The sequence below is a fragment of the Schistocerca piceifrons genome, chromosome 3 (genome assembly GCF_021461385.2).
Source record: "Schistocerca piceifrons isolate TAMUIC-IGC-003096 chromosome 3, iqSchPice1.1, whole genome shotgun sequence".
Taxonomy (NCBI): domain Eukaryota; kingdom Metazoa; phylum Arthropoda; class Insecta; order Orthoptera; family Acrididae; genus Schistocerca; species Schistocerca piceifrons.
The window spans coordinates 739863581-739888456 of NC_060140.1; the positions used below are offsets into that span (position 1 = coordinate 739863581).

The following is a 24876-nucleotide window of genomic DNA, read 5'->3' on the forward strand; positions in this document are numbered from 1 at the left end:
ATATTTATTGGTTGATTAAAATGATGCACTTCGATAATTCTCTCAGCGTCCACCCAAAATAATCTCTCTAAATTATGTGCACAAATCTGCGTCATTCGCCCAATCATATACTACTATTACTTCTCGCTCGAATAAGCTTACCACATGTTATCACTGATACCATTAAAACACAGTAGACGTGAGGTGTTCTCATCCAAATTCGTTCTACAGTTTTCTCATAACAACTTCAGTGCTAACCAAGAAAACAGACGATTCATTTACTGATAAAGCGTACTCCCGTCATTCTTATAGAATTTTCTTTACTTCCACTGTCACTTCGGCAATTCTCGTGACGGTTTTCATTTCCCTTATCTCCTTATCGATATTATTGATTAACTCCACCCTAGCAATTCTAGCACACGCTCTCGACGTGAACCCTCAGTTTGTTGAACGTTGTACTGTTTAGTCCGCTATGTGAATAACGCAAAATGATGTTTCTTTCTTGCCAATGCCCTCATCACATTTTCCCAACTAACACGTCCTCTACGTTTCCACGAGGTAGTTTCATCACATCAATGCAGTGAAAATCTTTAGTGGTCGCAGAACTATGGAGTAATTACGGAGGATTACAATTTTTTAAAGCTCCTCTCATCTACGCCGTGTAATGAAGTCAAAGCAGGGGTCACATTAACGAAAAAAAAAAAAACTCGGTGGCAGGGCGAAAGAGAGAGAGATAGATAGATAGATAGAGAGAGAGAGAGAGAGAGAGAGAACGAACGTGTGTGTGTGTGTGTGTGTGTGTGTGTGTGTGTGTGTGTGTGTGTCACTAGAGTGCTCACTGTTGCTCCTCTAAACAGCTAGGCTAGCGTAGACACAACTGCATCGCCCGAGATACTGCAATTTCAAGGGGATTGGAAGGAGAACAAGAACCTAAGAAAAAAAAATTAACTCATGCACATCGCTTGCATATAAAAAAGGCAACACTAATGCGATAAAGGCATTCTTGTAAAGTCTCTGCCCATTATTACGCTGAATTTCTTAAAGAATCTTATTCTACGGCAAAGCACGAAGCATCTCTGGCGAAACTTAAAAAGCACGGTGAATTACCACGGTAAGTGGTAGTGAAATTTGACAAGAGGGCAGTCCTGCAAACGTATCGGTATTCAATCACTCTTCCTCTGTATGAGCAAGGAATATATTCGTCATAAAATGTTTGGGTACACAATGCTTCACTGCTACTATCACTGGAATAGGGGGATGTCAGTTGCTGTTGTTGTTGTTGTTGTAGGTGGTGGTGGTTATCCACATTTGAACTACTTAATGTCTTCAACTCTTCGGGTGTCTACAATTTTCCCCTACTCTTCCCTCCAATATTAAATTAATGATTCCCTGATTTCTCTGAGTGTATCCTATCAAGCGATCCCTTATTTTAGTCAAATTGTACCACAAATTCCTTTTCTCCCCAATTCTATTCAGCAACTCCGTAAGTGTTATGCGATCAACCCATCTAATATTCGGAATTATACTGTAGCACCACATTTCGAAAGCTTCTGTTCTCTTCTTAACTGAATTGCTTATCGCTCACGTTTCTCTTCGGTACAATGCTGTACTTCATATAAATACCAGCAGAAAGAGGCTTTCTAACACTTGAATTAATATTCGCTTTTATTGCTGCCCAAATAGTGAAACTATCCTAATTCCCTCATCATCGTCCGATTTAATTTCCATTGTCATAATTTGTTTTTGTTCATGTCCATCTTATATCCTCATTTCAAGACACTGTCCATTCCGTTTAACTGTTCTTCCAAGTCCTTTGCTATCTCTTGGCAGAATTACAATGTCCTCTGCAAACATCGAAGTTTTTCTTTCTTCTCCCTGGACTTTAATTCCTACTCCAAATTTTTCTTTGGGCTCCTTTACTGCTTGTTCAATGTGCAGATTGAATAACATCGTGGACAGGCTACAACCCTGTATCACTCCCTTCTCAACCACTAGTTTCCTTTTATGCCCCTCGTCTCGTATAACTGCCGTCTGGTTTCTGTACAAGTTGTAAATGGCCTTTCACTCCCTATGTTTTACGCCTGCCACCTTTAGAATTTGAACGATAGTATTCCAGCCAACATTGTCCAACGCTTACTCTACGTCTACATATGTTACCAACTTAGGTTTGCCTTTCCTTAATGTACGTTCTATGAGAAGTCGTAGGGTCAGTATTGTTTCGCGTATTCCTACATTTCTCCGGAATCCAAACCGACATTGGCCGAGGTCAGTTTCTATCAGTTTTCCATTCTTCTGTAAAGAATTCATCTTAGTATTTTGCACCCATGACCTATTACATTGTTAGTTCGGTAATTCCCCCACCTTCTGGGACCGTTTCCTTGGAATTGAATTATTATATTCTTCTTGAAGTCTGAGGGTATTTCGCCTGTCTCATAGGTTTCGGACACCAGGTGGAATAGTTTTGTCACGGATGGCTCTCTCAGTCTCAGTAGCTCTGAGGGAATGTCGTCCGCTCAAGGGTCTTTGTTCGCCTTACGTCTTACAATGCTCTGTCCAATTCTTCTCACAGTATCACAGATTCCATCTCATTTTCATCTACTTCCTCTTTCTTTTCTATAATATTGCCTTCATGTTCATTTTGGTTGTACAGTCCCTGTAAATGTTCCTCCTCCCTTCAGCTATCCCTTATTTGCCTGGTACAGGTTTTCCATCTGTGCTCTTAATGTGCATACAGCAGCTTCTCTTGTAACAGTTTAATCTTACTATAGGCAGTATTTATCTTTCTCCTAGTTTTACATGCTTCCACAGCTTTGCATCTGTCCTCTAACCAGTTCTGCTTAGTCATTATGCACGTTTTGTCAACCCCTCTTTTAGACGTTTATATTCTCTTTTGCGTGCTTGATTTTTGTATTTTCTTCTTAAATTCAGTATCTCGTGTGATATACACAGATTTCTACTACACTCTGTGTCTTTTACCTATTTGGTCATCTGCTGCCTTCACTATTTCACGTCTCAAAGCTACCCACTCGCCTTCTACAGTATTTCTTCTCCGCCTCTTTCTCAATCGTTGCTTAATGCAACCTCTGGTTCTTCCAACTTCTCCTGGTCCCATCTTTTAATTTCCTACCTATTCGGGATTTCTTCAGTTTAAATATACAGTTCGTAAGCAAGAAATTGTGATCAGCATCCACGTCTGTGCTTGGAAATACCGTACAGTTTATAAAATCTGATTCTGGAATCTCTGTATTACCAGTACATAATAAATCTAAAACTTTCCAGTGTCTCCAGGTCTACTCCACATATACAGCTTCTTACAAGATTTTTAAACAAGTGTTAGCAATGATTAAATTATGCTCTGTGCAGAATTCTACCAAGCGGTTCCCTCTCTCCTTTCCCCCAGTCCATATTATTCTACTATTTTTGTCTTCATTTTCCTACTATCAAATTCCAGTCCTCGTCACAAACTTTCGTATTCCTTAACTACCTGAATAACTATCTCATCATAAATTCTTTTAATCTCTATTGCGTCAAAGGTGTGTGAATAACTGTTATTGGCTGGAACCCGAGCGGAAATCGGCATTAAAATGTAAGATACATCAGAAACGGTGGTTAAATCCAAATTAGCCTTCACATCTTCAAGTGGGAGTTAAATTAATACCGTCTGATGACAAATCGCGCTCCTCTACGCTCTAGTTTAACAAAAAAAGAAAGAAAAAACAATGATGTGATTACTACGTTACAGTATACTTCACTACTCTCGAGATTTATTCCAATGATGAAAAAAAGTAAGAGATTGAGTTTTCCACACTGAGGGCCTGTAATGCAAATCAGGGTCAAGGGCTGTATTTCTAACTACAAATAATAATAATAATAATGGAAATGTTATCTTCCCTGGCAGCAAACCCTGTCGCCCCGACAATTGCTATGCAGTGGTCATCTCTATTTAACGCTGACTCCAAAAAACAATGCAAAGCTGCAAATATATTCCTACAAAAATCACTGCCAGAGGTAAAAGAAGCGGTTAGTGTGAAAATTCTACTGAGAATCTAATACCGGACCTTTCAATTCGCCTAATTAACTGTACCTTTGGATTCGCTTAACAAACTGACACTAATCCGTAGCTACAGCATACAAAAAGCATTGTAACTAGGATGGGTGCAACACGTCAGTAAATCAGTCGATGAGGAATAACACAGCCGTCTTGAGTTAGGCACTGCATGTCCAAAAGTGCATCGTCTACGCCTTTACGCAAAATGAATCAGAACGCTATCGTGTGACGGCTCCTACGACAAGAAACGTCATTTTCAAAGGAAAAAAAAAATGGAATTTGCCTGAGTGAATTACTAAGGACAAACAACATCCTTCCGATTCTGATTCAGGAATCTAGTGTTAAAACTGGAAACCTGACACACAAGACTCAGTGTTCTGTACGAGGTGTCCCCGGTAATAAATGATATCCATTAACGCGCAATGGCAAGAACAATTACCAAGGACTGGGCGGACATTACTGGTGATATCTTGTGTTATAACCCTATTGACGGCGTCGAACTGAAGTAATATTTCGAGAAGTTTATTGCCCTTCTTCGAGCATTCGAGCATAAAGATGATGACTAGGCTACTTGTCGAAACGGTGCTTCAAGGTGACGCCGTTGATCAGCTGATTACCAAAGCAAATTTCATCTGTATCTTACACTGTCAACGGCTTTCGCTATACACGGATCGGATTAACAATACAAGATCGCGCAACACAAGCAGCAAATTTAACTGAAGATGGGTTATAGCATTTCTAAAGACAGGTTGTAAAAAAATAAAAAATGCAACTGCAGACCTATTACGTTCACTGTTCCCATGTAGGTAGTTCCAAATATTAGTAAACTGCCACTGAATCTCAGAACGTGTTATTTTGCTTCCAACAATACTCGGTGGCGCGTCAGTTACCTCCAGAAACAGTCTAATAAACAATATGTGCTTGCTTTAGAAGAATAATTAGCTCGAATATCCCCCAATAAGGGACTACTTGATGAAGTGAACGTATTTCCCAAGTCACATAATACTGTTGCAAAGCAAATTATAGTAATTTACCTTGACAGTTGCCGAGTACAAAGCTATAAATACTGTATTATCGTTTACCTGTCCCGTTGGGTGAGGCAATTTTTCGATCCTCTGTCCTGTCGCCAGTGCCTGGGATTTGCGCCAGTTTCCTTCATGAATTGACGTACGAGAGAGGGGGATGGACAAATTTAATTAGAGCTAGCGACCGGCTAATGTGCCGGCTGGTGGCTCCGACGGCATCGTCAATTAAGAGGGCAGGAGCGTTCCCGCATGGCTACAAATATCTGGCCGCTCGCAAAGCACCAGTTCCGGCTGGAGAAAACAGCCTAGATCAACCAATCACTTGGGACGATACACCTTTCATCCGGAATTCACGGCCTCTATGAGCGGCAGCGAATGTCTAAGCAGATCAGTTGAGGCGGTCTCAATTTTCTCACTGCCAATTATACAGACACTTATAGCAGAAAGTCGGGTAGTATCGGACAAGAGCTACTTCTAAACCTTGCGTTAAGTGGAAGCACCTGTCGCGCCACTGCTATGTGAAGTATGGCGGAACAAGAAGAGTACCGGGACAAAATAAACAGTATAACTAATTTTCACGATTTGTGCTTTAACAGGCAAAGATGTAAGGTCATAAATGGAATGAATATTACATGAAAGAAACTGCAGCAGAACAACTCAAGCATCCTGGAATGACAACCAGGCAAGTGAGGTAGAAATATTCTGTTCCAAGAAGTACATTAGATTGTAAATTTAAACCTGTATGGAAAACCGATCGAACTCTTACAGGAATCGGCGAAATGCTGTGAGTAATGAGGATAATGGGAAAGGGTCACTACATTAGTAGTGTGTGGATAAGTTGAGAAGTTGGGTCTGTCGGGAAGCTTGTTAGGGTAGTCCGTGTGGTTGCAATGATTACTTTATCCGGTTGGCTTAGTCGTCAGCTCATTTGCCTCATAAGCAGGAGAACCGAGTTCGAATCCTGGTTCGTCACGAATTTTCACCTTTCTCCCTTGATTTAAATAAATGCCCACTTGCAGCCAATGCCTGTAATTCCTTTGTGTCTTAATAATTATTTTTTCCGAGAACATTCAATGATGTATAGTAAAAAGTACTGTACTCTCATGATCACATAATTAAGCCTTTCACGACCGGATGTCATAGTTGCTAACGAGTCTTCAAGTTGTATGACCGTGGTCGAAGAAACTTTTCTGTTCTTGACGTTACGTCCAGTGCAGTAACGATGAGTTCTTAAATCTAGTGTACAAATATCAGGAGCAACTGAAAAAGTGTCTGTTCAACAAGAGAAAAATGAAAGCGAGTAAACATCATTATCATGATTTTATGAAAGCCATGAAGATTTAAGGCTGAGGACAGTTGAATCAACGAATCTGAAACAAGCAGCAGGTTTCAGGAAGCAATAAGGTGACAGATTCTTGAGCCGGTGGGCAAGAATAAGTTTATACCAATTTACTAACCAATTAGAATTATTTTGTAATAATTATTTTACACACATTACTATTTCATAACCGATACAGCCTTCCCGTTTAACATGCTGTGTACAATGATGTCCAGCTTAAAATATATCTATCTCACGACCCTGTCCCAAGCAACCGGTTCGGGCCATTTTTCCTGACTGACAGGGCATCAAGTAATGATAGCGATACAAAACACAACGCTGCGAACATTGGAGAATGTGTCGCCAATTATGACAAAAAAATTAATTCTAAATTCGAGTAAACGCACTGGTCATTTCAGACAACAACAAAAAAAAATGTATACGGAGAAGTGGAAATCAGAGTGATGATAACTGAGTATGGTGTGACACAAGAGCCACGTCAAATTATGAAAACCAAACTATGTCCTTGTTGACTTAACTATACGGGCATTACACAAGGGCCTAAGACCTGCTTCTGTGCCTAACGTTGCGCGCCGTAATAATCATCAGTGGATATAAAAAGAATCGTTAGGGGAAAGAAACCTCTAGATGACTCACACAATGAATGTAAACACTGGCTGTCAAAGCCTTCTCTGCATAATCAAACGATGAATTGGCAGTTTGCGATTCGTACTGAAGGAAACAGGATTACATATTTTGACAAAATACTATTACAGGAGGAGAGTATACAATGAAAAAACGAAATGGCACTTTCCGAAGGTGACAAAGAGATAACTCCCTTTATTGTGCCTTCTACAAACATCGAATGCGTCAAAGTCGCTAAACTCACCTCGCATGCTCTCTCTTCCAAATCACTACTATACTTAACACTAATACACTTAAGGAACAAACTGGACAATGTGTTAGCGGGAACGACGACATGCAAAGTGAAAAATTCATTCTGCTGTATATAAATAAGTAAGCAATCATCTGCCATTTGTGCCGAAACAAAGAGAACGTGCAGCAGTGGCAAGATACATGCCCAATGTGAACTTCCGTGACGTTCATATGACAGTTAACGAAAGATATTTCGTAATGGTACCGCTACTTTATTGTTTGATGGAAATTTGCACAACAATTTAACTTAGAAACTGCATTTCCATGTCCGGCCAGATTCACGAATCAATATTTTAACATAGTATTTCCTCTAACAATATACACTTCCTCGTAAATCATGCGAGCTATTTTCCTTTAGACGTGTACACGGCTTAGAAGCACGCCAGGAAACCCCTGACAATCTTGAACCTGCTGGTTTTATTCGGACCACGGATATCGTGAATTAACGTTGCCTATTTACATAAAACAGTACTGCCGTCGATCTCTTGCTGCGGGAATATGGTAAAAATTAGGTACATCCAAGTTTGCACCACCTATCCTGTCATGGGAAGCTGACAAGACACTTCAGGCAGGCTATAACATACTGGGGAGGGGGGATACGAATACAAACCGCCCGGGTCTACGCAGCTATGTGACGTCATGTAAACCACTGGTTTATCCGACGACACTCATTCCTGCCATAAACTACTCGCACGAGTTTTCGCAGTGATGTAGCTGTTAACACTGGGCTAAGGAAGCAACTAACACCTCTGCAACGCACTCTCCTCGCTATGGGCAAGACAACTCGTATTTTCGTTCCGAAGCTAAAAGGCTGACGCGCGCGTGCGACGCAGAAGGTTAAAAGAGAAAACAAGCAGGTCGCACATCTTGCGTAAGGACGAGACTGCCGCGCCGCAGGGCCGGCAAGACGAACCGGACGATTAGCGAAACGTTTCCCCGAGTTGGCAACAGCGGAGCGCGGTCAGCTGTGCGGGTCTCAGCGCACAGTGAGTCACTCGCCACCAGGAAGCAAAGGAAAACGAAGAAACCAGGCTGGCTGGCGCGCGCGCTCGCGGCCAACGTTCGCCTCGACTCGCTCGTTTGAGTGACGTCAGAGCTGCCGGTGCGACCTCATTGGCCGACAATAAACAAAAAGTGGGCTCGGGGCGGCTCGGCTACAGTCGGCCCGGCGCGGTCCAGTCCCGACGCGGCAGAGCTCACTTTCCCGCAGATTGCGCCAGGCGTTATCTCAGCTGAGGCGGCAGCTGCGTACGAATCCCGTGACGTGTGGCGTGACCCGCGGTGCTACACGGCGCGCCTCATACAAAGTGGCAATCGATTCGGGTCAAGCACTGGACTCGAGGGCCGCCTCTCCAAAGTGTCTCCCCCCCTTCGTCTTGCCGAAAGATGTGCGGGGAACAGCTTCCAGCTCGCCGTACGCATCACACACAGTTCGTCAGATCCACAGGAGCGGCTTCCACGCTGCGCGTTGTTCGAACTGCTTCAGCACTCAGGAAACCAAACACTGTGCCATCGATCTACTCTTAATGAGTACATATTCGTTTAATAGCAATCGGTTATTGTTTGCCTACCTTTGTATTTTTTTACCAAAATTAAGAACTACAGAGCATGGATGAACTAAAAAAAGAACAACCTACGTTGTTTCTTTTATCAATTACTTAAAACATAATACCAGTATTAATCTTCACACGGCTGCACGCTACCTCAATGTGGTTACAATGGCGGTGGCTATTAGTTACATACCCCAATGTTTGTTAACCAAACGAGCAAATTAATAGCCCATGGCTGAAGTAAAAACAAACTGAAATATTTCATCTCTCCTTACATTTAGTGACTGTTTTACCAAATGATCTGAATCTTAAACACACACACACACACACACACACACACACACACAGACAGAGAGAGAGAGAGAGAGAGAGAGAGAGAGAGAGAGAGAATTAGGAAATTGCTTTCTTTAATTACAACTACATACGACTGAACGAATACAGAAAAGGAATTAATTTCAATTGCCATCTCTGTGTATCACTTAAGTCTTTCTTTGCCATTACGTGACACAGTGAATTTAGCTTTTCCAGATAATGTAGTTCATAAAAATAAATGTAAACAACTTTTACAAACACCAACACAAATCACTACAGCCTGGCACTCTTGTTTTTTTGGTTGTCTGTTATTATAAGACAATCGCAAAACCCTTTCACACTCTCACCGAAATATAGGAAATTGGCAAATGTATGCAGGATGTTTGCAATGTTTCATCTTTTTTTCTTCCTCTTTGCAAAAGACAAGACAGTACCAAACGATCGAGGTGAATGTCAAGTGTCATATATCCTCGAAGCTCGGCGTAAGACGATGAGACACATGTCGCAACGGTACTCACGCGACGAGTCCTCCGAGGAAGGCGACGGGCCCGCCGCCCAGCAGACGGATCTTGCGGTGGCAGGAGTCGAGCAACGAAAGCCTGGCCCCCGCGGCAGCGGGCAGCTCCACGACCTGCGCGGCCGCCACGCCGGACCCAGAGCCGCCCTCGCTACCGGCGGAGGGCGAGTGATGGGGGGATCCTAACAGCGACCTGAGCATCGCCGCTGTCTCCATGCCGCACCTATCACCTCACCATGATCACGGTCCGCACCGTTCTGGCGCTGCGCCCACACTGAAGGCCGCTCGCCCATCTCACGTCTGCCGCGCCGCGCAGTACGGCGTCCGGCCGCCGCGGCGCTGCCATCGCCGCCGTCGTTGCGAAAAACAGCGGCACTCGCGCATGCGGGCGTACCCACTTTTAGCTTCCGCAGACGCCACACGTCTGCCCGCAAGGGCGGTATTCTCCTACAGTGTCAACGGAACGCCAGCGAAAAACATATCCGATCGACTCTAAGACATCACCCCAGTTAATGGTGTTACGGCACACCTGCTGTAAATTTTTTACGTTCGTTGTCATACATCCTAAAGGATTTTAAGACGTTGAACACGGCATGTACGTTTCTTCAATAGCTTCGCTAACGTATTTTAATGTGCAATATTTGCTGATACAGTGGAAAACCCGCATATGGTTTACATTTCTCCTTTCACATATGGACTTCACAGTTGTGATTGTTGTATCCGTATTTTCTATGGTTGTACAAAACTCTCGTCAGGTCGTCATCACGTTTGTTTTCTCCCACAATGATGTGTGGAACTGTTTGCATAATAACCTTTATAGTGATGCAGCTTATAATGCTGAAGGGGGAAGGGATTTTATAGCTGCTAAATTCATTCAGAAATTAACTCTATCACTGATAACTGAATGTTGATGTCGCTTATGAACTAGAGCAACTTGCAGCCTTACTAGGTCAAATGATTTGTAACCCGTAATGTTATGCTATGATGTGATGTGTATCAGTGCAAATTTTTATTCAGACATTAATACTCATCCTTTTAAATCCCAATAATGCATTACATTTGCCATACATTACTTTTGATAGTTTTAATCTAGTAAACTGATTTCACTTCGCTACTGTGTTGTTCAGTCTAGTCAATAATTACAAGATGATCTGCGGATGCCGGCCGGAGTGGCCGCGCGGTTGAAGGCGCTACAGTCTGGAACCGCACGACCGCTACGGTCGCAGGTTCGAATCCTGCCTCGGGCATGGATGTGTGTGATGTCCTTACGTTAGTTCGGTTTAAGTAGTTCTAAGTTCTAGGGGACTTATGACCACAGCAGTTGAGTCCCATAGTGCTCAGAGCCATTTGAACCATTTGATCTGCGGGTGCGTGAAAGAAGTCGTAAATTACTGCAAAGACGAGTGCTGTATCGCATCCTAAGGCGTGGACGACACGTGGGACACATTTTACAGGTACGAGTACGCAGTGACACGTAACGCGCCGAAGCACTATTTTATTTCTTGTTAAGGTAGAACCTGGTGAAATTTGAGCCCAATTTCGCAGGGAATTAATCGAAATGTTCGTATTTCAAATAGATCATCAGTACTACCTGGGACAACATTTCAAACTGAGTCAGTAGCGGCTCTTACCCACACATCGCCATTATCTTGTGAACGACTCAATTTCAGACCCATGTTTACTGGAACGTTTTCGCTTCGAATGGCATTCTTTTAGCTGAGTCTGTATCCACTCTTAATTGTGATACTGCCTGTCTGTTATTTAGATGCAGATTGAAGACTTTAATAAAAAAAAAACCACCCGCACACACATAGGCACAGAATCACCAGTACACCAGACCCCAGGGTAAAATATGTCGTTGACTGAAAGTATAAACTGCTTATTTATCACTGAGCACTTCACTTCACCGAACTTCTTGAGTGGTGCTTGTCTGCTAAGTATTTCCTCCTCAAGTGGCCAAATATTCCAAAGAGCACTAAATTTGCAGTATTTTAAAATGTTCTCTGCATTTTAACTGTACTTCATATTATTTACTTTCGTTGATATTTCTTTCACATATGATTATCATCGTTCTCTTCTGTAGCGTAAAAGCAATAAATTGTTGACAACCTATCATGACGTAATGTAAATATAAATTTCAAGGGTTGCGTTTCGAAGTGTTTAATATTCCAGCATTAGGTACACGTCTTCTATATCATCTATTCAGTTTTTCTATTAGCAAAATTACTGTGTTGTTATGCTAACTAATGAACCACAGTTAATTCACTGAAGAGCCAAAAAAACTGGTACACTTGCCTAATATCGCGTAGGACTCCCGCGAGCACGCAGAAGTGCCGCAACACGACATGGCATGCACTCGGCTAATGTCTGAATTAGTGCTGGAGGGAATTGACACCGTGAATCCTGCAGGGCTGGCCATAAATCCGTAAGAGTACGATGGGATGAAGATCTCTTCTGAACAGCACGTTGCAAGGCATCCCAGTATGCTCAATAACGTTCATGTCGGGGAAGTTTAGTGGCCAGCGAAAGTGTTTAAACTCAGTGTTCCTGGAGCCACTCTGTAGCAACTCTGGATGTGTGGGGTGTTGCATTGTCCTGCTGGAATTGACAAAGTCCGTCAGAATGCACAGCGGACATGAATGGATGCAGCTGATCAGATAGAATGCTTACCTACGTGTCACCTGTGAGAGTCGTATCTAGACAGTCCCATATCACTCCAACTGCACACGCCCCACACCATTACAGAGCCTCCACCAGCTTGAACAATCCCCTGCTGACATGCCAGGGTCCATGTATTCATGAGGTTGTCCCCATACCGGTACACGTCCATCCGCTCGATACAATTTGAAACGAGACTCGTCCGACCAAGTAACATGTTTCCAGTCATCACCAGTCCAATGTCGGTGTTGACGGGCCCAGGCGAGGCGTGAAGCTTTGAGTCCTACAGTAATCAAGGGTACTCGAGTCTGTCTTCAGCTTCAAAAGCCCATATCGATGATGTTTCGTTGAATGGTTCGCAGGCTGACACTTGTTGATGGCCCAACATTGAAATCTGCGGAAAGGTTGCACTTCTGTCACTTTGAACGATTCACTACAGTCGTCGTTGGTCCCGTTCTTGCAAGATCTTTTTCCCACCGCAGCGACGTCGGAGATTCGATGTTTCACCAGATTTCTTATATTCACGGTACAATCGTGACATGGTCGTGCAGGAAAATGCGCACTTCATCGCTATCTCGGAGATGCTGTGTCCCATCGCTCGTATGCATACTGTAACACCTGTTCAAACTCACTTAAATCTTGATGACCTGCCATTGTAGCAGCAGCAACCAATCTAACTGCGCCAGACACTTGTTTTATGTAGGTGTTACTGACCGCAACGCCGTATTCTGCCTGTTTACATATCTCTGTATTTGAATACACATGCCTACACTACGTGATCAAAAATATCCGGACACTCCCAAAAACCAACGATTTTTACATTAGGTGCATTGTGCTGCCACCCACTGCCAGGTACTCCATATCAGCGACGTCAGTAGTCATTCGACATCGTGAGAGAGCAGAATGGGGCGCTCCGCGGAACTCACGGACTTGGAACGTGGTCAGGTGATTGGGTGTCACTTGTGTCATACGTCTGTACGCGAGATTTCCACACTCCTACACATCCCTAGGTCCACCGTTTCCGATGTGATATTGAAGTGAAAACGTGAAGGGACGCGTACAGCACAAAGGCGTACATAGCGACCCTGTCTGTTGACTGACAGAGACCGCTGACAGTTGAAGAGGGTCGTAATGTGTAATAGGCAGACAACTATCCAGACCATCACACAGGAATTCCAAACTGCATCATCAGGATCCACTGCAAGTACTATGACAGTTAGGGGGGAGGTGAGAAAGCTTGATTTTCATGGTCGAGCGGCTGCTCATAAGCCACACATCACGCCGGTAAATGCCGAACGACGCCTTGCTTGGTGTAAGGAGCGTAAACATTGGACGATTGAACAGTGGAAAAACGTTGTGTGGACTAATCATGGTAAAAAATGTGGCGGTCCGGTGGCAAGATGTGGGTATGGCGAATGCCCGGTGAATGTCATCTGCCAGCGTGTGTAGTCCCATAGTAAAATTCGGAGGCGGTGGTGTTATGGTGTGGTCGTGTTTTTCATGGAGGGGGGGGGGGCTTGCACCCCTAGTTGTTTTGCGTGGCTCTGTCACAGCACAGGCCTTCACTGATGTTTTAAGCACCTTCTTGCTTCCCACTGTTGAAGGGCAATTCGGGGATGGCGATTGCATCTTTCAACACGATCGAGCACCTGTTCATGATGTATGGCCTGTAGCTGAGCGGTTACACGACAATAACATCCCTGTAATGGACTGGCCTGCACAGAGCCCAGTCCTGAATCCTATAGAACATGTTTGGGGTGTTTAGGAATGCCGACTTCGTGCCAGGCCTCGCACTCCGTAAAGAATGGGCTGCCGTTCCCCCAGAAACCTTCCAGCACCTGAGTGAACGCACGCCTGCGATAGTGGAAGCTGTCATCAAGGCCAAGAGTGGGCCAACACCATATTGAATTCCAGCATTACCGATGGAGGGCGCTATGAACTTTTAAGTCATTTTCAGCCAGACGTCCTGATACTTTTGATCACATGGTGTATATCAGTTTCTTTGGCGCTTCAGTGTAAATGATTGTGGAACTAGCAACATACAGGACGGAATGACGTACGTACTGGGTTGTCTGAATTCATTTCATTACAATCAAACCAGATGCGGTTTACAGTATATCTATCGCGATATGTTTTTCAATAATATTCGAGTCACGTGTGTTAACAGATTTAACTGCGTATTAAAGAAGAATAATTGCAAAACGACAGGCTATTAAGGAGATGGGAGCTGGGTAAACTGAAGAAACCCGACATTGTTCGGAGTTACGGAGGGGATACAAGGCAACATTGCACTGAAACGAGGGAAAATAATACAACAGAAGACGAATGTGTAGCTTCGAGAGATTAAATAGCAAAAGAAGCAAAAGGTCACACAGGTACAATGAATAAGCCTACTAGAAATCCTCCGATCCCGCAAAAGGCATTCAATGTAACTGACGAAATGAAAACATATGAAAAAGGCAGCAAAAGAAGCAGGCAAAAGGGAATACAGACATCTAAAATATGAGACTGACAGAAAGTGCAAAATGACTAGACTGGAACAGATAGAGGACAAAGCCAAGGCCGTAGAAGCATGTATAACTAGGAGAATACAGATACCGCCTATAGGAAGATTAACGATACCTTTGAAGAAAGGAGAACCACCTATATGAATATCAAGAAATCAAAAGGCAAGCTAGCACTAGGGAAATAAGGGAAAGCTGAAGACGGAAAGAAACACTTACATGGGCTATACAAGGGAAAAGAACTTAAAGAGGATATTATAGTAACAAGAGAAGAAACAGGTAAGGATGAGACGACAGGAATGAAATGTGGGAAGAATCTGCCACCGCAATGAAAAATCAAAGTGGAAGCAAGACTATTGGAGTAGATAACATTCCTCAGAATTACTGAAATCCTTGATAAATCCAGCCAAGACAAAATTATTCTACGTGGTAAGCTAGATTTATGAGACAGGCGAATGTCCTCCGACTTCAGGAAAAATAAAATAATTCCAGTTCCAAAGAAGGCATGTGCCGACAGGTGCGAATACTACCGAATCATCAGTTTAATAAGTCAAGGTAGACAAAGTGGAAAAATTTGGTTTAAGTCGATCTCTTGGAAAATAGGTTTGGGTTCCGGAGAAATGCAGGAACACGAGGGGAAGTACTGACCTTACGACTTGTCGAAGAAGATAGGATGAAGAAAGGTAAATGTACGTTTGTGGCATTTGCAGATTTAAAGCAAGCTAATTATAATGTTAGATGCAGAACTGTCTTTGGAATTTTGAAGGTAGCATGGACAAAACACGGAGAGCGGAAGGTTATTTACAACTTGTACAGGAACCATACTGCAACTATAATAATCTAAGGACGTGAAACGGAAGCTGTGGTTGAGAAGGGAGTGAGGCAAGGTTGTAACTTATCCCCAAAGTTATTCAGTCTGTTCACTGAGCAAGCTGTGAAGAAAACTAAGAAAAAATTTGAAAACAATCTGAAGTTCAAGGAGAAGAAATAATCTTTAAGTCTGCCTATGACATTGTAATTGTTAGAGATGGCAAAGGACTTTGATGAGTTGTAGGTAACGTATAGTTAACGAAAAGGGAGCTCCAGTTGCTCTGTACAGCCTTGTTGAGTCCACTACTGATTTCAACTTTTTCGTTGAGCCATTCTGAAGTAGATCTTAATCTGCCGTACCTATTATAGATTTATACATGTATAGACTGACAATGGAAAAATAATGCTTACATATGTTTATGCACGGGCTATAGAAATTACTGTGACTAAGTAATATCCAAAAGATATAAGTACAGGCCTAGTAGATTTAAAATCTTTCTTGTATAATGCTGCAGTGATTTTTTTGACATCTCAAGACTATAATTCATTGCCTTACAACTATTTTTGGATTTATAGAAACTTTTGTTCTGGCACGTTCGAATTTGCATATTGTATAAGTAAGACGCTAAACTAGCTTTTTAATACAGGTGCAACATAGCTGCAGTGGACGGAGCATCCAATTCAAATGCTGGTATGTATTTTTAGTGTGCAAAGGTCCACTTACAGGTAACTGCAGTGGCTGTTGGTATAGTTCTGTTTTATCATAGATTGGATGTCAGCATAGCTTGGGTACGTCGTGGACTTCTTACAGAGCATATGTAAAACACCTTGACACGGTTGCGAAGTAACTCTGAAGAAGTTATCTAACACGGGGCGACAGATGTCCAAGAAACAGGTACTTTTACGTGCGCATTGGTCATTAAATGTATTTTCTTTTGGATTTTTTATTTCTTAAAAATTTCCATAAAGTATCCCTTATTCATTGTATGAAGAAGTTGTTTTTGATAGTGTGCACAGTGTAATTCTCTTGTATAAGGCGAACTGCGAAGGCGGATTTATTTTGCGTGTTCCTTCTTTTTAATCCAGTGTCGAACGCTTTTCCCTGCTTGTTCGATGTAGCTAGCCTTACAATCACAGTAGAAAATTTAATAGAGGCCACAGTTTCGGTTTAAATTTTACGTTATTTTGATTTCGTCTATGAAGAGACGCAATAATGGAGATAAGATTGGTTGGTTTGTGGGATTAAAGGGACCAGATTGCAACGGTCATCGGTCCCTTGTTCCAAAACTTAGAACTACCACACAGAGTAAAAACCGGATAATAAAGACAACAGACAACACAGGACAAGAAACACTCAGACAAAGAACAGACATAACAAATTAAAATCACACGGAGTGTGGCAGTGGTTGGCCGACCATAGAATAAAAAGGGAAAAGCCAACCGCCGAGAACACATTAAAAACTCAGTTTAAAACCGTAGGCCAAAGGCCAGAATCAACACAAAACAATAAAATAAAACATAAACACTCATATTAAATGATAAAAACCCCCTGCCCGAATAAAACGTGAAACTAAGCCAGCCATAGCAGGGTCACCAGTTAAAAGGGCAGGGAGCGTATCAGGCAGCGCAAATGTCCGCCTGACCACAGCTAAAAGGGGGCAGGCCAACAAAATGTGGGCCAATGTCAAAGCCGCCCCGCAGCGACACAGAGGAGGGTCCTCCCGACGCAGTAAGTAACTGTGTGTCAGCCGGGAGTGGCCAATGCGGAGCCGACAAAGGACGACTGAGTCCCTGCGGTTGGGTCGCATGGATGACCGCCACACAGTCGTCGTCTCCTTAATGGCACGGAGTTTACTGGGCGTGATCCGATGGCGCCATTCAGCGTCCCAAAGTGCAAAAACTTTTCGGCGGAGGACCGCTCGCAATTCAGTCTCTGGGAGGCCAACATCCAGAGATGGTTGCCTGGTGGCCTCTTGCGCCAGGCGGTCAACATGTTCATTGCCCGGGATACCGACATGAGCGGGGGTCCACACAAAGACCACAGAGCGGCCGCAACGGGCAAGAGTATGCAGGGACTCCTGGATAGCCATCACCAGACGAGAACGAGGGAAATACTGGTCGAGAGCTCGTAAACCGCTCAGGGAATCGCTACAGATGACGAAGGACTCACCTGAGCAGGAGCGGATATACTCTAGGGCTCGAAAGATGGCGACCAGCTCAGCAGTGTAAACGCTGCAGCCAGCCGGCAAGGAACGTTGTTCGGAATGGTCCCCTAGAGTTAGCGCATAACCGACACGACCAGCAACCATCGAACCGCCAGTGGAAGGCCTCTGGAGGGACTGAGTCCTTCGGGCCCTGTGCCAAGTCGAGCCGAAGGCAAGGGCGAGGAACATACCATGGGGGTGTACGCAAAGTGGCCCGAAAAGGAGGTGGAACAGTGAAAACCCTAAGCCCGGAGAGAAGCTCTTTGACGCGGACCGCGATCGTACAACCTGACCGGGGCCGACGTTCTGGCAGATGGACGACCGATCGCGGGAACAGGAGACGATAGTTTGGATGTCCGGGCAAGCTAAAAACATGGGCAGCATAAGCGGCCAGTAAATTTTGGCGCCTGAACCGCAATGGAGGGACACCTGCCTCCGCAAGTATGCTGTCCACTGGGCTGGTCCGGAAAGCACTAGTGGCAAGGCGTATTCCGCTGTGTAGGATTGGGTCCAGTACCCGCAGCGCAGATGGGGATGCTGAGCCATAAGCCAGGCTCCCATAATCCAGACGAGACTGGATTAACGCCTGGTAGAGCCGTAACAGGGTAGATCGGTCGGCGCCCCAGTGGGTGTGGCTCAAGCATCTCAGAGCATTTAGATACCGTCAACACGCCTGTTTAAGCTGCCGAATATGAGGCAGCCAAGTCAGCTGGGCATCAAAAACTACACCCAAAAACCTGTGTGTCTCCACCACAGCAAGGAGTTCGTCGGCAAGATAAAGCCGCGGCTCGGGATTGACTGTTCGGCGCCGGCAGAAATGCATAACGCGGGTCTTGGCAGCCGAAAACTGAAAACCATGCGCTACAGCCCAAGACTGCGCCTTGCGGATAGCGCCCTGTAGCTGACGTTCAACAGCTGCAATGCCAGTAGAGCGGTAGTAAAGGCAGAAGTCGTCAGCATACAGGGAAGCGGAGACAGAATTTCCCACCGCCGCAGCGAGCCCGTTTATTGCGATTAAAAACAGGCAGACACTGAGGACAGATCCCTGTGGTACCCCGTTCTCCTGGACTCGGGAGGAACTATGGGAGGCCGCGACTTGCAAGCGGAAGGTACGATACGACAGAAAATTTTGGATAAAGATCGGCAGAGGGCCCCGAAGACACCATCCATGAAGCGTAGAAAGTATGTGATGACGCCATGTCGTATCGTACGCCTTCCGCATGTCGAAAAAGACAGCGACCAGGTGCTGACGGCGGGCAAAGGCAGTACGGATGGGCGACTCCAGACTCACCAGATTGTCGGTGGCGGAGCGGCCTTTACGGAACCCACCCTGAGACGGAGCCAGAAGGCCCCGAGACTCCAGTACCCAATTCAAGCGCCGGCTCACCATCCGTTCGAGAAGCTTGCAAAGAACGTTGGTGAGGCTAATGGGGGCGGTAGCTGTCCACCTCCAAAGGGCTCTTGCCCGGTTTCAAAACGGGGATGACAATGTTTTCCCGCCATTGCGACGGAAACTCACCCTCGACCCAGAGACGGTTGTAAAGGTCGAGGAGGCGTCGCTTGCAGTCCACTGAAAGGTGTTTCAGCATCTGATAGTGGATGTGATCTGGCCCAGGAGCGGTATCAGGGCAAGCGGCAAGGGCACTGTGAAATTCCCACTCACTGAATGGAGCATTGTAGGATTCAGAATGGTGGGTGCGAAAAGAAAGGCTCCGACGTTCCATCCGCTCTTTAATGGAGCGGAAGGCCAGGGGGTAATTGGAAGAAGCGGAACTCAGAGCAAAATGCTCTGCCAAGCGGTTGGCAATTTCGTCGGCGTCTGTACAAACTGCTCCATTCAGTGAGAGCGCAGGGACGCTGACAGGGGTCCGATAGCCATAGAGGCGTCGGATCTTGGCCCAGACCTGCGATGGAGAGACATGGAGGCCAATGGTGGACACATACCGCTACCAGCACTCCTGCTTGCTTTGGCGGATAAGGCGGCGGGCCCGCGCACGCAGACGTTTGAAGGTAATGAGGTGTTCAATGCAGGGATGTCGTTTGTGACGCTGGAGGGCCCGCCGGCGATATTTAATCGCTTCAGCGATCTCAGGCGACCACCAAGGCACAGTCCGCCGCCGAGGGGACCCAGAAGAACTGGGAATGGAAGATTCGGCGGCAGTAACGATGCCCGGGGTGACCGATTGAACCACCGCATCAATGCCATCATTAGAGAGAGGCTCAATAGCGGCAATGGAGGAAAACAAGTCCCAGTCAGCCTTATTCATTGCCCACCTGCAAGGGCGCCCAGAAGACTGACGCTGTGGCAGTGACAGAAAGATCGGAAAGTGGTCACTACCACACAGGTCGTCATGCACTCTCCATTGGACAGATGGTAAGAGGCTAGGGCTGCAGATCGAAAGGTCAATGGCGGAGTACGTACCATGCGCCACACTGAAGTGTGTGAAGGAACCATCATTTAACAGCGAAAGATCGAGCTGTGCCAATAAATGCTCAATTGTGGCGCCTCGACCTGTCGCCACTGACCCACCCCACAGAGGGTTATGGGCGTTGAAGTCGCCCAGTAATAAGAAAGGTGGCGGCAATTGGGCTATCAGCGCAGCCAGGACATGCTGCGCGACATCACCATCCGGTGGAAGGTAAAGACTGCAGACGGTAACAGCCTGTGGCGTCCACACCCGAACAGCGACAGCCTCTAAAGCTGTTTGTAGAGGGAAAGACTCGCTGTGAAGAGAGTTAAGGACATATATGCAGACGCCACCAGACACCCTTTCATAAGCTGCCCGGTTCTTATAATAACCCCGATAGCCACGAAGGGCAGGGGTTCGCATTGCTGGAAACCAAGTTTCCTGAAGAGCAATGCAGAAGAAAGGGTGAAGGCTGATAAGTTGTCGCAGCTCAGCTAGATGGTGGAAGAAACCGCTGCAGTTCCACTGGAGGATGGAATTGTCCATGGCTGAGAAAGGCGTGACGGGACTGGGAAGGCAGATTACGCCTCTGGGTCACCTGCTGCCTCTGATGGAGCACCCGTGCAAATGCTATCCATTGCGTCTGAGGGACCGGCGAGATCGAGGTCCTCAGCGGACGCAAGAATCTCCACCGCATCCTCAGGCGCAGAGCTTGTACATAGCGGTGGAGTAGGTGCCACCGCAGGTGTCTTGGTCTTACGGGTCTTCAATGTCGTTTTCTCTCGCTGTTCCTTTGGTTGTCGTTGTTGAGAGGGCTTATTGGAGTCAGTCTCCGGGACTGAAGATGATCGCGAAGCTCGACGACCAGCGACCTGTGGCTTCTTCAGCCACTGGTTGGTGTCTGCTGTGCCGCTGGTAGGAACCTGGGAGGGGAGTGACCCATGGGATCCCTTCCGAGCGAGAGAAGCCAAAGAAGACTTACGCTTCCCCGGCTTAGAAGTGGGGACTGATGTCCCCGGTGGTTTAGTGGGTGCTGCTCCCGAGGTAGATGGTGTGGGAGCAACAGCGAGGGAAGGGGCCCCCATCGTCAATGGGGCAGATGAGGTCCTCTGACTCTGAGAGCTGACTGTTTGTGGTGCAGCTAAAGGAGCTGGAGCAGGAGTGACAGTTGAGGCATAAGATGCCATCATGGGCACGGGATGTAGCCGTTCAAATTTCCGCTTAGCCTCTGTGTAAGTCAGTCGGTCCAGGGTCTTATATTCCATGATTTTGCGTTCTTTCTGTAAGATCCTGCAGTCTGGCGAGCAAGGTGAATGAGGCTCTCCACAGTTGACACAGATGGGAGGCGGAGCACATGGAGTATCGGGATGAGATGGGCGTCCGCAATCTCGACATGTGAGGCTGGAAGTGCAGTGGGAAGACATATGGCCGAACTTCCAGCACTTAAAGCACCGCATCGGGGGAGGGATATAGGGCTTGATATCACAACGGTAGACCATCACCTGAGCTTCTCCGGTAATGTATCACCCTCGAAGGACAACCTGATTGTCCCTCGGACCCCGATGAACGCGCCGGACAAAATGAACACCTCTACGCTCTAAGTTGGCGCGCAGCTCGTCATCAGACTGCAAAAGTAGGTCCCTATGGAAAATAACACCCTGGACCATATTTAAACTCTTATGTGGTGTGATGGTAACGTTAACATCCCCCAACTTGTCACAAGCAAGTAACCTGCGTGACTGGACGGACGATGCCGTTTTTATCAAAACTGACCCAGAGCGCATTTTGGACAATCCCTCCACCTCCCCAAACTTGTCCTCTAAATGCTCTACGAAGAACTGAGGCTTCACGGAGACAAAGGATTCCCCATCAGCTCTGGTACAGACGAGATACCGGGGCGAATACGTGTCACTGTCATTCATTGCCGTTCGTTCCTCCCATGGTGTGGCCAGGGATGGGAACGATTTGGGGTCATAAACGTTACCTTTAAAATGAGCCCTCGAACGCTTAGAGACTGCTGGTGGCTGGCCACCAGCAAGAGATGATGTGCCACGCTTCACTGCATGTCATCCACCCTGATGCCACCTACTCCGACCAAGGGCCCTCCCCATGGGCGCCACCCAGCCACAGCAAGGGCCACCTGGCAGGGTGGCCATTGCCGGGAGTCCTGATGCGCCAGGGAGATGGGCATCTACTCCTTGGCATACATGGGGAGTAAACGGCGCAGGCATCAGTAGAGCGATCCCTGTGTTGTCAGGGGGCTACACCCAACAGGGTACATGGCGGCCCCACCACAACGGATTGGCTACCGTGCTGGATCTTAGGTGCAAAAATGTATGAGGTCGTCGTCGCAGCGAAAAACAACACTGCACAGTGCAGCGTGGAAATCGCACCCATGGACGTATCCTCGCCCAAGAGATGGAAAACGAACTGGACACCATTGCAACGACGAGAGAGCCGGCTAAAGGTCTCAATGCACGACAGATACAGTGCACCATGTAAGGCGCCCTTCCCTAATTGGCTCGCTCTTCGGAACAATTTAGAAAAATGGAGGTCAAACCCGAGAGGGGACCATCACATAAAGCCGAAACATTTGAGACTCCTTTTAGTCGCCTCTTACGACAGACAGGAATACCGCGGGCCTATTCTAACCCCCGAACCCGCAGGGGGGAATGGAGATAGAGATTTATATGCGATTAGTTCGCTGTATTCTTTAAAAAGGTTACTGGGTCTGATTGAGACTTTACCACAGAGGATGTAATATAAATTGTTTTTTAATGTAGCAACTTGATTTGGGTTAACTGGTCCTTTTCGACGTTGTGAAATCATACATTTCATCAACTATCATAATGTGGTAGCCGTTTTCCGGGCTCTGTTTCGTAACTAGTTACGTTCTTTCTCTACTTGACTCGGATACGCTTCGTCCACTGCAACTATGTTGCATCTTTATTAAAAAGCTATTTTTAGCCCCTTACTTAAACAACACGCAAAATCGAATATGTCAAAAAATAAATCTCTATAAATCCAAAGTACATTAAAAAATAATGAACTATACAGTCTTGAGGAAAAAATATCACATCATTAGATAAAAGCGATTTTAAATCCACCAGGCTTGTACTATCATTTGGATATTATTTCGCCAATGTAAGTTTTATAGTCTATATATAAACAGAAGGGTGACAATTATTGAACAATATGAAAAAACGTAAATTAGTTACAAACTACGGCGTACACACACTTTATTCAACATGTAAACGTCACTACAGATATTCGGACTTAGGTTATGACATTTTCGATATGCCTGCAATCATTGGCGATGATGTGGCGCAGGTGAATAGCGAAATTCTGCATGACCCGCTGATGTGTCTGAACATCTATACTGTCTATGACGTCTTGAATGGCTGTTTTCATCTCAGCAATGGTTTTGGGGTTATTGCTGTACAACTTGTCTTTATTATACCCCCCCCCCCCCCCCCAAAAAAAAAAGGAGTCGCATGGGTTCAGATCTGAAGAATATGACGGCCAATCGAGGCCCATGACAGTGGCCTCTGGGTATCCCAGAGCCAGAATGCTGTCCCAAAAGTGTTCCTGCAGAGCATCAAACACTCTACTGCTTCGATAGGGTCGAGCTCCGTCTTGCATGAGCCACATCTTTTCGAAATCAGGGTCACTTTGCGTAATGGCAATGAAATCATCTTCCAAAATCTTTACGTAGCGTTCGGTAGTCACCGTGACATTAAGAATATCACACCGATTATCCCGTGACTGGACTTGTGCACCATACAGTCACCCGCTGAGGGTGAAGAGACTTCTCGATCGCGAAATGCGGATTCTCAGTCCTCCAATGCACCAATTCTGTTTATTGACGAACCCATCCAAATGAAACTGGACTTCGTCGCTAAACTAAACCATGCATGCGCATACTATTCCCATTATGCCCCGCGGCCAACCGTGTAGTTTCAACGTCCTAACCCAAACTGTTCAGAAGTTACGACGATTTTATTTCATATATATCAATAATTGTTACCCTGTATGGAAGCGTTACTTTCTCCAGCTTCAATCATACACCTGTATATATCTATAATACGTATGGAAATTTCAGATCCACTTGAGAATGGCTTAACAGAAAAGCGAAACGGGTAGTGGATTCGAAGTTCTTCAGAGCAACTAGACCGGTCTTTTCAACAAACAGTTACGGGATACAAGATGAACGTCAACAAAAGTAAAGCAGTGGTAATGGAATGTAGACGAATTAAATCACGCGATGCGGAGGGAATTGGATTATGAAATGAGACACTGTAAGCAGAAGATGAGTTTTGTTACTGGGGTATCAAAATAACTGATGGACTTTTCAAGTAGGAAGGATATATTATGCAGACACTGAACAGTAAGAAAAGCATTTCTGAAAAACTGGTAATGTTTAAAATCATTTTAAGTATTAGAAATCTTCTCCGTTGGTATTTGTGTGGAAGAAGCTTTATATGGAAGTGAAACGTGGACGATAAGTAGTTAAAATAAATAAATAAATAACTAGCTTTTGGAATGTGGTGCTACAGGAGATAGCTGAATAAAAGATGGGTAGATCGAATAACTAATGAGAAGGCACA

General features: G+C 45.3%; 1 protein-coding gene across 2 annotated transcripts in view; it reads right to left on the bottom strand.

The window, feature by feature from the left end:
- Positions 1-24876, bottom strand: part of LOC124787656 (MOB kinase activator-like 2) — a 395585-nt gene that overhangs the window by 165877 nt on the left and 204832 nt on the right. Inside the window, exon 1 of one of the 2 annotated variants that reach the window (XM_047254457.1) lies at positions 9687-9945. The exons of the other annotated variant lie outside the window; for it this stretch is intronic. Coding sequence (XP_047110413.1) covers positions 9687-9901 — 215 coding nt within the window. The 5' untranslated portion in view covers positions 9902-9945. Of the gene's footprint in view, positions 1-9686; positions 9946-24876 lie in introns of those variants that run through there. 2 annotated transcript variants of the gene reach the window in all.